This window comes from Typopeltis vanoorti, chromosome 26, assembly GCF_054136105.1.
Source record: "Typopeltis vanoorti isolate ZY-2024b chromosome 26, IOZ_Tvanoo_1.0, whole genome shotgun sequence".
Lineage (NCBI taxonomy): Eukaryota > Metazoa > Arthropoda > Arachnida > Uropygi > Thelyphonidae > Typopeltis > Typopeltis vanoorti.
Window position 1 is genome coordinate 2,163,889 of NC_143574.1, and position 16,106 is coordinate 2,179,994.

The 16,106-nt window shown below is 36.4% G+C and overlaps 1 protein-coding gene across 1 annotated transcript in view; it reads left to right on the top strand.

Annotated features, from left to right (window-relative positions):
* The first annotated feature begins 7,031 nt into the window (after positions 1 to 7,031).
* Positions 7,032 to 16,106, top strand: part of LOC150092268 (kinesin-like protein KIF21A) — a 524,778-nt gene continuing 515,703 nt past the window's right edge. Inside the window, exon 1 of the mRNA XM_090415090.1 lies at positions 7,032 to 7,078. Within this exon, the coding sequence (XP_090271216.1) occupies positions 7,047 to 7,078 (32 nt within the window). The 5' untranslated portion in view covers positions 7,032 to 7,046. The remainder of the gene's footprint in view (positions 7,079 to 16,106) is intronic.

The window sequence follows — 16,106 nt, forward strand, 5'->3', positions numbered from 1 at the left end:
CTACGAAGGCTCCACTAGAGTGCTGCCAATAATGAAACAAAAGACGTTAACAAAGAAAGGAAGTAGACAACACGATTTTAAGTCCACACTGCTGTTCAGTAATTAAGTAGATGAATAGATGACATGATAACAGGACTAAACGATGAGTTAAATGGAATAAAAATTGATAATAGTATTGTAAATCTGATCTATGTAGATGATGTAGTAATGACAACAGACACAAAAGATAATTTACAAAAAAAAAAAAAAAAAAAATCAGCTAACGCCTTTTTATTCCCGTATTAAAAGGGGAGTGGCCGAAGCCATTTAGTCCTATCTAACATTTGGAGACTAAGTGGGCAATTCAATCTCCACGTACCCAATCAGAGATAGATGGCCCAAGGCTATCACTAATTAGGCAGCACACAGTGAGGAGAGACGGCACAACATGTGCCGCCATCTCGTGGTCGCTAACACAATATATTTAATGTCTGAAATAATGTGGGTTCTGCGGTCGATTTTCTTGAGTTTACGGGACGAAAAATCCTATTTTCCGGGAGAAAAAACCTGCTTGCCAGTGCCAGAGATCGACTAACTCGAGAACCGGTCGAAAAAAGACTTTGAAAAATTTCCTCTAGTCGACGACTAGATTCGAAACACAGTCGTCCTTCGTGTAGTCAAGCGCTGTGGTATGCAAACCCCAGATCCACTGAACTACACAGGCTACAATATATACAAAGATAATTTACAAAGAGAAGTACTGTATTTCATTTTCAACAATTTGAAAAAAATATTAAAAAAAAATATCAACAGAAAAAAAAACACGATCAGTAGGCAACTAATCAGGTGTAAGATGAATATAAACAGAAAAATAATCGAACAAGTGATGCATTTTAAGTACTTAGGAATTCAATTAACTTAGAAGGAATAACAGAAAATGAAGTAAAAGAGCAATTGCTTAAGGCAAACAAAATTTCTTTAATTTCAACATTTTAGAATGCTGAAATTAAAGTTTTACTTCAAAAATAAACAGTGTTTTAATTTATTTCCCTATACGTCGTTTTGACTTTTTGTAGTATTTTTGGTGTGTACAGGAGCGATAAACTCAGGGACCGCCCCGGGCGGCAAAAGTTGTAGTTACACCACTTACGCCATGTACTAGAAGACCACGAAATCTCTTGCAATAACAATGCCGAAACAGGACTAACACTTAAGGAGGAAGAAGGTGATGATTTTGCTGGTACTTTTTGTTTGTGTGTGCGTGCGTGTGTGTTCATAGGTGGTTTCTTATTGCAGAGGAAATAGATCAAGGTTCCTTACAGAAAAAAAAATCCTCCCTTTCCATTTTAGAACAGCAGATTCCTTTTTAGATGGAAAGCCCTCATTAAAGATTGAAATTCCAGACAGGATTTGAATCATGATTCTAAAGACCAAATATGTATATTCGTTCTTTTAACTGAACTATACAGAAACTCCTAGAAATATTAATGAATCCAATAAATGTACATTAAAAAGCTTGAATTGGCATAAAAACCAGAGGCGGTTCGTGCATAGGCACTGCGGAATTGCAGCATCCCCCCAATTTTTCTCGATACATAAATATATTTATTAATTTATTTATATTTGCTTGTAATATTTAATTTTATCACCAACAATCCTATACAATTCGCTTATTTTGTATAAAAAATAATAAAAATCCATCTTGTAGCACTTAGGAGGGCGCTACCAGCACTGTGTTTACCACAGTTTTATATTGCTAGTATTTGCTACGCGCGCAAGCACATGCACGTTCATAATGCGATGCGAGCTACTAGCGTAATGCGACACTGTCCGTCACACAGTTCCACTGTTGTTTATATGCAGTTTGCGCCAATAGTAGGGTGTTCGTAGTGTTCATCGTGTTTATTCCGTCTCTTTAAATATTTGGACATTACAATTAAAGGATTTAATTGTAATGTCCAAAAATTGTAAATCCATTCCTTTAATTACAATTAAAGGAATGGATTTTATTTTAAAATAATTTTGAATTATACTAAACTGTATAATTTTATCGATAATAAACAATATTTTTTCATTGAATTTTTTTTTTTAAATTTTACCATAATTTTGATATTTTATCCAAACACGTATACACTGTACAGTATACGTGTGTATGTACAGGGTATTCGGGATAAATTTGACAGTTTCGTAAGGAAAAAGAAAATCTTCTTTGTATCTATTAAATTTAATGAATTGACAAAAAAACATTACAGGCAGAGTTAATTACAATACTATCAACAAGATTTACTCAAAATAACCACCATTAGCATCGATCACAGCTTCAATTCTGCTTCGGAACCTCGAACAAGCTGATGCTACAGTCTCCCTGGGAAGGGCCGCAAAAACTGTTTTAATTTTATCCATTAACTGGGCTTTTGTATTACTGGAAGTGCGATTGGTGTCTTTTTCAACTGCGCCCCATACAAAATAATCCATGGGGTTAAGGTCTGGAGAGTTTGGAGGCCAAACATTTGGACTGGTGAAGTCGTAGAAATTTTCAGACAACCATTTTTGACTTTTCCCAGAGGTGTGGCAAGGGGCCGAATCCTGCTGCCATACATACGGCCTACTATTGGCTACCCTTGTTATCCAGGGCTTGACTACAGTTAGCAACTCCACGAACAAAGCCCGAATTCCAATGCCAGGGTTCTTCAACACCTGTTCCTGCAGATTTGCGAGGAATTCTGCTGTACGAACGCAATCAGATCGTCTGCTAGGGATCTTTCTTCTTGCTACATCCTCGTAGTCACCATTGCAAGTCTCTAGTTCATGCCTGATTGTTTTTACTGTATTCAGGGAGCATTGGGCAGCAGTCGTAATATCCTTATTTTGATGGCGGGCACGAATCATCATGATACAAGTTATTCTCTTCCATGATTCAGGTGGGTTCCAGCTATCCATCCTTTCTGACATCTTGTATATGAATGAAGAAGGGTCCAAACTTTTAAATGAAGAGAAGTGTGTGTTAATACATGTAACTTACGGAAAAATATAATTAATTATAAATATGTCAAATTTATCCCGAACACCCTGTATATTTCGAAAGTTGCAGCGCCCCCACGATTTCAAGCCACGAGCCGTCACTGATAAAAACTAAACTTACTTCCTTAATAATTGACTGAATAGGGCGTACACCGTTTTAGAGAATAACTTGAAAATAGTTAAATAAAATATAAATTCTCTAGACTTTTCGGTTTCTGTGTCGTGCATTTCCTGCAAATATTTCCATGGTGACTGCTCATCAGTTGGCACCAGTAATTCCCCAGACTCTACTCTAAATTTTTAAAAACATGCGAAAAAACTATTGAACACTTAATCACACTTTAATTCTAAACTCAAAGAATAAATTTTCCTATTAATAATAAGAATCTACATTTTAAGCCGGGTTCTAATAAATTCCGCTAAGTTTTGATAAAACTAATTTTTAAATAACTTCGAGGCTCTTTAAGACTTTTTTTTCTTTCTTTAACCTATTCAGAATTTCTTTCCCTTAATAAACAGTACATAAATTGGTCGAGTGTTTCCCATTTAGTACTTTTGACAAAACACTATTACGCTTTTCTATTAGAATGTACTATGTTTTCATAAGTATTGGAACATGACAGTTATTGGTCACCAGGTAGAAATAAATACAAAAAATGCGTAAGCATAAATTTGATCTTTATCACTAAATATGATGCGCATTCCACGTACTTCTGGCCAGTTTTTATTATTTTTTTATTTATTTATGTTGTGTCGTGTCTTCTATTTCTATTCTACTCATGAATTAGCAATCATTGCAGAATCTCAATCATAGTTCGTATCCGATGTGTAGTGTGTATTCTTAAATCGTCTACTCAACTCTCCCCCCCCCCCCCCCCTAAGATTAAATCCCGAGTGCGCTACGGCTCCTGGCAAGTTTCATGGAAAATTAACCATTCTTCATTTAGAACAGTATCGAGTTCTACAGTTATTGGTCACCAGGTATGACTCTTCACATACTTGATTCTAGTTTATTCCATACATGCCAGAGGTTGAAGAGATTTTTCTTCTAGTAACTAATGAGGGTTTTTCGTCCTACAAAATGGGCAAACTTCTATCCAAAAAGAAAGCGAACTTTTCGAAAATATAAGAAAGTAGTGGCGCCACCTGTTGTATCTTTTTGTTGTCGAAAGCGATAACCTCCATTAGTGTTGTGTCAACTGTTTATGACATTTGTTTCATTAGAAGCCGAGTTCTAGTGACAGTGTGTTTTGACGGACGGTCGGAAAATGAGTTTCAAACAGAGAGCTGCGATTGACTTTTGTGTTTTAAACTTGTAAAGTTTTACCGAAACGCATCAAATGCTTCAAAAAGCATACGGTGATGAATGCTTATCCCGTACTCAAGTATACGAGTGCCTTAAGCGATTTCAAAGTGGTCGTGAGACGCTTGAGGACGACGAAAAGCCGAGCCGTCCAAAAAAAAAAAAAAAACTGGATTGAACGATTTTAACATCCAAAAAGTGCGTGATTTCATCAAAGAAAACCCGAAATCATCCGTGAGATCGATTGAAGATGAATTGGGGATTCCAAAATCAACTGTGAACAACATTTGGACTGAGAGTTTGTCCCTTCGTAAATTGAATTCGCGATTTGTTCCCCAGAAGTTGACCGATGAAGAAAAAATGTATCGAATTGAACACTGCAAGGACCTCATTAAAACAGCCCTGTTAGGACTCAAAGTTCCTTGAAATGATCGTTACTAGTGACGAAACGTGGTGTTTTGAGTATGAGCCCGAAACAAAGCGCCAGAGTGCTGAGTGGAGACCACCAGAAGAGCATCCGAAAAAAAGTCGCTTGGAGAAGTCAAAAGTAAATGCTGACTTCTCAAAGACAATGCTGATTTGTTTCTACGATTCCAAGGGCATTATCTACAAAGAATTCGTTCCGCCTGCCCAAACGGTCAATGGCGAGTTTTATCTCGAAGTTTTGAAGCGATTGATAGCGAGAATTCGTCGCGTACGTCATGAATATCATGACGACCGACCGTTCGTCAAAACATACTGTCACTCTTGGCACTATAACTCGGTTTCTAATGAATCAATTGCTATAAACAGTTGACACAACACCAATGAAGGTTGCTGCTTTCGACAACAAATAGATACAACAGGTGGCGCCACTGGTTTCTTCTATTATCGAAAAGTTCGGTTTCTTTTTGGACAGAGAGTGTAGAAGCACCATCGTGTATCTATTAGAAGCACATTGTTATCTATCTTCAAGCCAATCCATAATGGGTTTTTCTCTGTGACGGGAACATTATTTTGCTCTAACAGGTAGAAATTCATTAGCTCAATCAGTAATGATAATGTCCTTTCTGGGAAGACTTGTCTCCGAATTCCTTCGAGAACGAGAAGGACCTGTGTAAGGAAGTGAATTAACGGGTCTCACACAAAGGTGCTAGGGTTTTTTTGTATCCCGCAAAGATGTAAACCAGCCAGAACACACACACACAAGCAACTTAATGACTGGCTAACACATTTATTACTTAGTAATGTACCTTAAACTTTCAATTTGTCATGTTAAGATATTTTGTGTTCAAGAGCTTCTATAGTTCAGTCGGTATAGACCAGGGGGCGCCAAAGTTATTTGCCCGTCGACCCCGTCAAGTGTTTCTTGACTTTTTATCGACCCCCTCTATTTTACTATTACGTAATTATAATAAGACAAGCAAAAAAAGACGCTTATGTGAGTTTTTAGATTGTTTATTTTATAGTTACAGTGTTTATTGTATGTATAATATAGTATATATTATTATATTACTATTACTATTACTATCACTGGTATTACTAGTGATATTAATAAACTACTGGTATTAATATCACTGGTATTACTACCAGCGCTGCTCAACTCTTCAACATAGAAAAGTTTAGTTCGTGAATGAATAACGATTGAATTATAATATGTATGTTGACGAATTTTAGAACATTAACGCTCACTTGTAATATGTCGATGCGCAAAAAAAAATGAGACTGGGATCGAATACCTGTAAGTATCAGTAAATAAGAACCACGCACGTGTTGCAATCTCGCTCCCACTGCGCCGGCCGGCAGGAACCACAACATCCGTTTATTGGTAAATACGTCATTTTGGCCTACTTGATTGGCCTCAGTAACTATTTTCATGACCTTACTCCATCTTACAGGTTCTATTCATGGACTTGTAAGATGGAGGTACTGATCCCACGATTCACTCTTAATTGCGTTGTCATTACCTCCATGTCTTTTGTCATGGAGGTAATCCAAGTTAACCGAATTAAATATTACCCATACAATGATGTCTTATATTTTTCTGTCAAACTGGCCCCGTAAACACACACGCCACATTAGTAATCCTCGTAGTTAACCATGATTGAAATCATGATAGTCAACCTCCTAGATACGAGATGAATACAGGATGGGATTCTTATTGAACGAATTGTATACATACGATTTGAATGGATAACATAACCCGTATTTTAACTTGTTAAAGATAAAGAAGGGAGTTAAAGCTAATAAAAAGATTAGCTTACACACAGCATGTATTTGCTGTAGGCCGTGCAGCCTCTTGTGTGTGGGAGCGATATCTACAGCATATGTAAAAGAAGCCAGTTGCTGCAAATTTTGGTGCTAACCTTTTAATAATCCAAAAGAAATTACTTTATTATAAATAAGACGAGATTGTTTTATATTAAGTAACCGTCAACATATAAGCTGTAAAAATTTAGTCCACTTTTAATAGCAACTCTTACCTTCTCATTATCAATAAAGGGCTACTGACAACAAATATTAAAACTGCATCTTTGGAAATCGCGCTTCTTGTGTTTACAGGAAGTTAGACTACACATGTGCAGATGACGTTTTGTCCAGGAAGAGCAAGTGGCTGTTAAACGTATTTATAAGATCAGCCATATTGGAAACGGGTAGCCAATAGTATTGAAGGACTGCTCTGTTTTCTGCATGTGACGAAACGTCACTGTAAAACATCTATATTCCTTGAGCGGTAGCTAGCTTTTCATATGTCTACAGCAAAATGGGGGATACAAGTGTGAAAGTTGCTGTTAGGTGAGTAAATGTCGTACTATTATATTTTCAATGATTGTTCACATACGTAGATAAAGGTTACACGAAGTACAAATCCCAGTGTGATAATTCTTGCAGCTGTATGCTTTTATACTTGAAAACAACAGTATTTTCAGTTTATATCAAGCCAGCGGATGATCCTCGTGTTTTTTACGTAACATATTAGTTTCCATTTTAAAGGAATAAATAAATTTCAGAAATTTGCAGTTAATTTTTACCATTTAATTGAAATTGTGACATTGTTTTCATGAATGCTGCATTTGCGGCGCAGGTGGTTGTTGGTGCGAGCTGTAGTTAGTAGTGCGTGGCTGGAATCACATTGCAGTCTATAGACATGCATTGCAGTCTGTATAGAAAGCTTAATGTATGATCGCAGTGTTGCAGTAGGATGTAAAAAGCAATAAATGTACCTTGCTACTAATTTCATGCCTTATTAGTAATTAAAAACATTTTTAGATAACATTTCATGATGTCATTCATTCAAGTGAAATGAAGACTAAATTCATAAATTAAATTTCTTTACAGTACATTCCATTTTTAAATCCCAACTGCTAAATTTAAACAAGAGACGTGTGATGCATGCATCATTATCACAGAAATGTATTTAATTTAACGAATCATTAAGTCTCTAATACTCGAAGAAAAAGAGTATGCATGTTATTGTTGTTGTTCATCGACTGTCTCCGATACGAAGGTTGGCGAACTGTGATTCTGCTCTTTTTCTATTTCCTCTGTTACAAATAATTTGTGAATAATTCTTATAATTACGTCAAGTGTAAATTTTTTTTTTTTTTAGTCTTCGTCAAAATAATCAACACTCAGAGTATTTCGAGATGTTTTTCCCTTTACTCATTTTCTTATCACCTTCAGACTAGATTCTATACATCGAGCGTTCTTGTTTATCATATTTTTTTTATTTCGGCTGATCCTCATCTTTCTTTGCTATAGCAATGTGTCCAAAGCCGTCTCCCCTTCTAATTTTATCGATATTGTACTCAAGACTTATGTAGAATACAACGTCAAGGTAGAATATAGCAATGTTTCCAAAGCTCCCCCCCCCCCTTCTAATTTTATCCATATTGTCCTCAAGACGTATGTAGAATACGTCAAGGTAGAATACACCCTCACATTTTTTGTTTGTGCATTTGTTTTATTGGTTAAAATTTAATTTATATTGATTAGATTGGACTATATTATTTGAATTATTTTCATTTCTAGTACACAATTTTCGTAATTAATTGAGCGTCCAGGATATTTATAATATGTATAAGGACTATTGTTTGTCTCTGCATAGAAAGTATTCTAACATTTGTTCTGACTTTTCCGTTTGATTATTTTAGCTTTTGCTGTAGCGTTTCTTTCTTTTTGTTTTTCGCAAATATTTCTTCTGGGTTTTGAAGTTTTATTATGGCAGCTTATAACAATGCTGTATTTCACACCATATATGTTTTAATTGAATCAGGATTCAAAGCGTGATTGTCCCCTTCTTTCCTTCCACGACAAACTTATTAATGATCATGAGTACTTTCCCGGCACCGTGAAAACTTTAATTACCCCTCTAGTTCTCTAGGGGTTCCTGCATTGCGGGTGCTCGCGGTCTCTGCCACTGGTTCTGTCGTTAGCTACATAACAGAATATTATAGTATGAGGATAGTTTTTTTTAGGATTAATTTTTGTTACGAATGCAATTCAGTTGCAGCGAATAGCAGTTTAATTCTAGATATGCTGTATACCTTGATTTTATGATTGATTGTAAAATTTTAGTTTATTTTTAAAGTCGATTGTGTCTTTTCTTGTGTACTATATTGCTTATGTGTATCAGTACAGCAAACAGGATAGCAGTAAGGTATGCAGCAGAACCCCCTAGAGTGGAATTCAGGAGGTTCAATTTATATAAACAGACATTATATAAACATTACCTTTATATAATGTCTGTTCATCGTAATTAACTTATATTTGAGGAGGCTATTAAAAAGATTTAAACTAGGTTATTGCTCTTCTCTGCTGTGCCCCTAATATTGGATGAGTCTTTGCTGATGGTTTAAATATGCCTAACACAGGCAGGCATTCATTAATTATCATCGTTACCCAGAAATACAGCATTATTATTAAACTTTGGCTGAAATTACCTGAGATTTGTTCAGGTAATTTATCGTTTGAACTAGACCACATAAAACAAGCCTTTCTAGTGCTAGAAGTTGTGATCTCCAAATTATTTCCAATATACTTAAGCCCTATATCCACAAACACCAATCTTTACAAATCCATTTCTGTTGCTTGTGTTTTAGTGCCTGTATCTGGACACTTCAGAAAAGATAGCAAAAATACTTGAGCAACATGCAATTTTATAAAACTACATATGTGAAACTGGCAATCCTTAATCTTCTATGATTTACTTCATTCCTAACATCTTGAAATGTGATAAGGTGCAGTGTTCATGCTTGATCAGTTTTGTTCAAACTGAGAGAACTGTGAACATTGTAGCAATTATAGCAGACTGTTTACCCATCAACCTCCATGGGGCCGGATTCTGAGGGACCAAAAACCAGAGTTTCCGGTTAAAAAACCCTCTACCTCCATATGAGACTAACTCATCTTTATTCAATAGAGACCAGATAACGGTTCCTCGTCATGAACATGAACTCAATCAAATGGCTTCATCTATATCGACTGAGCTATGGAGGCTCATAATGCTTATTAAGAAGTATTATATATTTTTCAACCATTATTGTAAATCAAACTTGCATAAATCGAGCCACTATTTCATTTTTACTTATTCTGTATGATTACACATAGACAGTACTATGTGAAAAAAAAAACCTTAATTTTAAACTGGGCTAAACTGATATTATTATACAAGCCCCTTCATAACACCTAAGTCATATCTTTATCATATGCATTTACCAACAGTGCACTTATTTAAGCAAAAAATCTAGTTCTCACACTCTTGTTCCACTCTTACTTAATATTCAGGGATGACCTCTAATTTTCTCCACGCCAGTCATGCACTAAAATTTCCTTCATATCATTTCTATCAAATCTCTTAAGCAACTAATGTTTTTATCATATCTCACCTTCTCCACCTATCAAACAGTCTCTGTAATCCACATATCTTCAATCTCCCTTCATATGGAGCACCCCACAGACCTTCCATCATCTTGGCCATTTGCCTCTTGATCCATTTCATCTCTTCTGCATCTCCAAGAAAACCAGGTGACCAGATCTGTGCACAATATTTCAGATCAAGCCTTATAAAGAATTTTAATCATCTGCTTGCCTCTGTTGTCAGGGTGTTTTCATCAATAAGAAGGTAATCCTATGAGCTTTGTAGCCACTTTTGCAATATTCCGTCTGAACTTTAATTTGCTTTTCACTAACATTCCCCAAATCTCTGGCTTCATTAATTTCCATCCATTTGGTACACATCTGGTAATCTTTTTATCTCAAAATCTATAACCTCACACTTTGTCACATTAAACTGATATTTGTTCTCCTTTGTCCATATTGCCAGCCTATTTCAATTATTCTGCAAAATTTTAACATTTTTATTGACTGTTGCTCTATCCAGTTTTACATCACTGACAAAGAACTGAACATTTTCCTCTCAGATCATTTTCTGTATCAGTAATGTGCAAATTAAATAGTTGTGGCTCAACTATTTAATTTGTTGAGCCACAACTTTTTACACTTGTCACTGTACAGAGTCCTCTGGCTTACACAGGTCTTCTGTCCAGCCCAAAGGCCGTGGGCTCAAATCCCGCGGTGGGCATGGATGTTTGTGATTGTCTGTGGAAATACTAGTGGCGGTAGATGGCATTGGTGCAGTTGCGATCAGTTGTGGATGAGTGGTGGAGATAGAGCTGTAAAGCAGTGCCCTCCCTCGATGAGTCGTTGGACTCCCTGGAGGTGTTGTGAAATAATAATATAATAATAATTTCTGATGTACTCTACTCCTGAATAAACTGATCTATCACTAACTTCACATCAATCTCCAGCTTCATATCAATCCCCATTTGCTGCAATATATATATCAGAATTCCGTGTAGTGTCCTGTCAAAAGCCTTTGCAGAGTCAACAGTATCATTGTGTGACCATCTTTATCCAACTTAGCTGTTACATTTATTATAAAAAAATGTTACTGAGGCATGACCTCCCTTTTTTTGCAAAAAAACCATGCTTTTCTCCTACACAAATTCCATTCTTATCCACCTATTCCTGACTTTTGTCTTTAATTGTACATCATTTCTGATAATTTGCTACTTTATGCAACTGAATATTTTTCTCTCGTTGGGACTCCACCAGAATTCACAAGCAGTTGTGGCCAGGTTTCATTTTGCTGGCATGGTTGGCCGAGTGGTTAGCGTATCAGCTCTCCAGCCTAAGGAAAAAGGCTGCGGGTTCGAATCCTGCCGTGGACATGGATGTTTGTCATTGTCTGTGAAATATACTAGTGGTGGTGGTCGGCAGTAGATGCGTTAGTGTAGATGAACATAGTTGAGTGGTGGTGACAGAGTTGTGGAGTAGGTGCCCTTCCTCGATGAGTCCTTGGACTCCCTGGAGGTGCTATTTAATAATAATAATTGAGATTTGATCTACTCAAAGGCACTTAGCATGTTCTCATAATAGCTGATACTCCATCGAAATTCATAGCTGAATTCACATCAAGGTTTTGTAATATCCTATCAGTGGTCGGCTTGTACATAAGCACTGTAACACTGCAGCATCCCTAAAGAAAAAAAGAAAATTAAATTTTGTTTGTGTTTATAAATAATAATACTTACAACATTATATAAATGCAGCACAGCATGTTACAGATTATGTTTCGACATTGATTGAATAGTTAATAATTTCAATTGTTCGATTAACACTTTAGATTACGAAACAGATGCACTGCGATCTAATGTAGTGTCGGAATTATCGTGTTCGGTCAGTTGTGGCTAGACTCATCGATATTCGTTTGCACCTGTCAGTGCACGTAACAAGTGAATCCAACACTGCTCAACGAGCAGTGTTGCTACAGATAAATTGTATGCTTGTGTGCAACAATATTATTAAAAATTTTATTAATATTAAATTTAATATATATTAAAATGTTTTCAAATAATATTTTTGATAAAGCAAATTTTTTAATATGTAAATTTACTTATTAATAAATTGGTTGCTGATTAGGAAAAAATGAATTATTTTTCTTATTTTGCATATGCAGACCCCCGACTTAAAATTTTTGCTGGCTGCCACTGTATTCTATATACCTCTGCTTTGACATCAACTCTTGTCACGTCTATTACGGAAATATTTCTACCTGGATTATACAATCTTGCAAAGCGATCATTCAACTATTGTCAATCCCCATTTGCTGCAATTTATTCTACTCTTCCATCACCTTCCTACTACCATTCATCAAAATTATTCTGCTATGGTCATTGTTTCTTTTGCTTGCCACATACTGAAAGAACTCTTTCAGATTACCCTTGACTCACTCCACTAATTGCCTCTCATTTTCTGATTTTGCCTTCCTTACCATACCAATGCTCCCTTTGGTCTGCACTTTATATTGCCTATAGGCTCACTGATTACCTTTCTCTACTTTCTACACATGCTTTTCTTTTAACTCCTAATGTTGCTAATGAATCAATACACAGGCTGTGCAGAAGAAATGATGTAGTTGGTGGACCTGTGGCCTGAGTTTGAGTCTCAGTAAGCTTTGTTTACTGAGAGTGTGGAAGTGGAAAGTCAGGAAAACTAAAGCAATTAGGACAGATTCAGACAAGGGCGTGTGTGTGTGTGCGCGCGCACATGCTCATGAAGCGAATGAGTGTGTGAATCAACAAAAAAAAAAAAAAATGCAGAATCTAGTCTCGGGCAACAAGATCGAATGGAATAGTCATTTATTATTATTATTTTATTATTATGCGACACCTCCAGGGAGTTCAAAGACTCATTGAGGGAGGGCATCTACTCTACAATTGTCTCCACTAACTATACCAGCACCATCTACCACCCATCACCACCACTAGAGATTTCCATAGACAACTGCAAACATCCATACCCATTAAGAGATTCGAACCCACAGCCTTTTGGTTGGAGAGCAGATATGCTAACCACTCTGCCAACCAGGCTGACATTTCAGGATGTTAAAGTGATTGGGAGATAAGGTGATAAGGAGATGTTACAGTTTCTATCTACTAATGCTAGACGCATCGGGAATAAGAGGGAAGAGTTTTTTGCATTGGTTAGTGCAACCTCACCAAAAGTTATAGGCATTAGTGAGACTTGGCTAACAGCATATGACATAGTTACAGGGATAGAATGTGATGGATTTAGTATTTTCAGGAAAGATAGTAGCCAGGACAGTGAGTGGGGTACTGCTGATGAAATGGAGGAATTGGATGATAGTACTGCTATCATCCAATTCCTCCATTTATCAACTAATCCCCCAATTATTATGCGGGACTTTGGAGACAGACAGGAAGAATGAAAGATCACGATAGAAAAGATATGGAATTTATACTTTTATTTAAATTAAGGGGATATTGAATCCAACATTATTTCTTAGAATCTTATTCACATCCGAATAAGAAAACTCAAAGATAGAAAATCTAAGAGTTTCATGCTGATTATAGAAAAATATTAAAGTTCGTCCAGCCCAAGCACTGGAATTTATACATTTACTCAGATAATTGCTTGAAGCAGAATGTGATGGAGTGGACTGGGGATATGTGTTGCATCTTGTCATAGGGTCAGAAGACCTGTTCATAACGAAGGTTATGAACATTGCCTCCAGTTGGGGGATTGATCATATGGTCTTGACACAGGAGGTAGAAAAACATGTGGAAATACCAGTTTAGAAAAGGTATGTGTAGAACTATAAGCAGGTGATTATGATACACTTAGGAGGCAGCTTGAAGCAGTACCATGACATAAAGTTCTGCCAGGGAAGGATGTTTAGTGCTTGGGGGATAATCAAGGAATACCTAGAGGAAACTATCACACTATACCAGGTCAGGAGGGTAAATTGGGTAGGAGTTAGATGGATGAGTAGTATCATTAAGCATGAGCTGGAAAAAAAAAAGAAAATGTTGTGAAGGGGGGGTATTTAAGTAGAAAGGTAACCAGCTAACTCATGAACAGTACATTGATTAGGCAAGAAAGGTAGCCAGCATGGTAAAGAAGACAAAATCAGATTATGAGAAGAAATTAATTGAATAGGTGAAAGGAAATCTCAGTTATTTTGTTGTGGTGAGTAGGAGGAAGAATGACTATGGAAGAATAACTTTAATGAGTGCAGATGGTAGAGAGGTAACAGGCAGATAAAATTATTGAACTAATCACTGATAATTTTCAAGTCATTCATAACAGTATTATTCTAATGTGAGAACAGAAGTTGATGAATTGGAGGTACGTAGGATATTGCAGAATCTTAATGCAAATACAGCTGTTGGATTAGATGGGATATTGGCTCACATTTTAAGAGAATGTGCAGGGGAACTGGCAATTTCTTTGACTAGGCTGTTTTAATTTAAGTATCTTCTCTGGCAAAGTCACTAAGAGTGGAAGGAATGCAAAATAATTCCTCTGCATAAAGGAGGATCTAAGTCTGGTAGCAAATTATAGACCAATCAGTGGTGTGTAAAAGTATTGGAAAAGTTGGTCAAAAAGAGAATTCAGAATTGGTGGATAAGAATATATGATACTCTGAGGTGCAAGATGGCTTTGTGAAGGGTAGGTAATGCCGTAGTAATCTAACTTTTTATATGATACAGTGACAGCTAAGTTGAGCAAAGGGACTACATGGTGATACTGCTGGATTTTGTCAAGGCATTTCATAAGATACCAAATGCAATTCTGTTGTGCAATCTACAACAAAGGGGATGGATATCAAACTGGTGATATGGATAAATTGGTGGTTGATGGAGAAGTACCAAAAAGTAGTATAGAGTTGCAGAATCCAGTTGTAAGTGCTGTTTCTTTTAATTGGAGTGGTACAATAGATATTATGTTGATAGTTTGGGTCTTGGGACTCCATGGAGGTGCCTGTGCAATAATAACTCATTCATTTAATTCCAACCTTATTAATTCTAACTCTATGTATGCTGTTTCTTTCAAGCACCCTTGACCATTTTCATGCGCTACTAACATCTTTTAGCTGCAACATGCTTTGCACCACTGCTCCAAGTAATCCGTTTCTTATAATCACCACTCCTATAATTCTATATGTAACCCTTTTTTACTGAAATTTCCATGTCTATTCACATCCCAGGTCAAAACTGAATGACCACTCTTTCTGATTGGAGGTAATAGTCATCTTGGTTATAGACAAATAATTCAGCTTCTGACATGATCACAAGCTCTAGCATTCCCAATCACTTAGTATCTTCCATTACATGCTGTCTTAGGTAATTCCTTAGTAGCTGCAGAAATTTCATTTCCTTCCAGCTATGTGACTTTTCCCCCCTTCTAATCTCTATCCCAATAATTGAAGTCCCCATAATAATTATTTTCCTTTTCACTTATTAGTTTATTTGCTGATAAATATCATCCATATTATGCTTTGTATTCCCTGGCCTATAGCAGCAACTGATAAAATACTTTTCCCTGTTATCTTCTCTCACACAGATGCCCTCAAATGCACTGCTTTTCATCTTACTGAAGACCTTGCAGTTCATCTAGTATCATCAGTACCCCCCCCCCTCAAGTCTGGTTGCTCTATCTGCCCTGAAAACACTATAGCCTTCACGTTCTATATCAATAACTATATCATCTGCCAGATACATCTTACTAATACCAATCACTTTTGGTATTAGCCAGTACCAAAAACTCCTTTTTCTGAATACTTCTGGCATTTGTATATACGAAGGATATTTGCCTCATTGGCTCACAACCACCTTTGCAATTTATACTAAAAATCTTATTTGCACCCTCACTTGCTTCCTCTCTAATTACTAGTTTGCATTTCCAATCCCATTCTAGTCACTAGCATGTTTTTCTGCATTCCTAACAGCAAATCCAT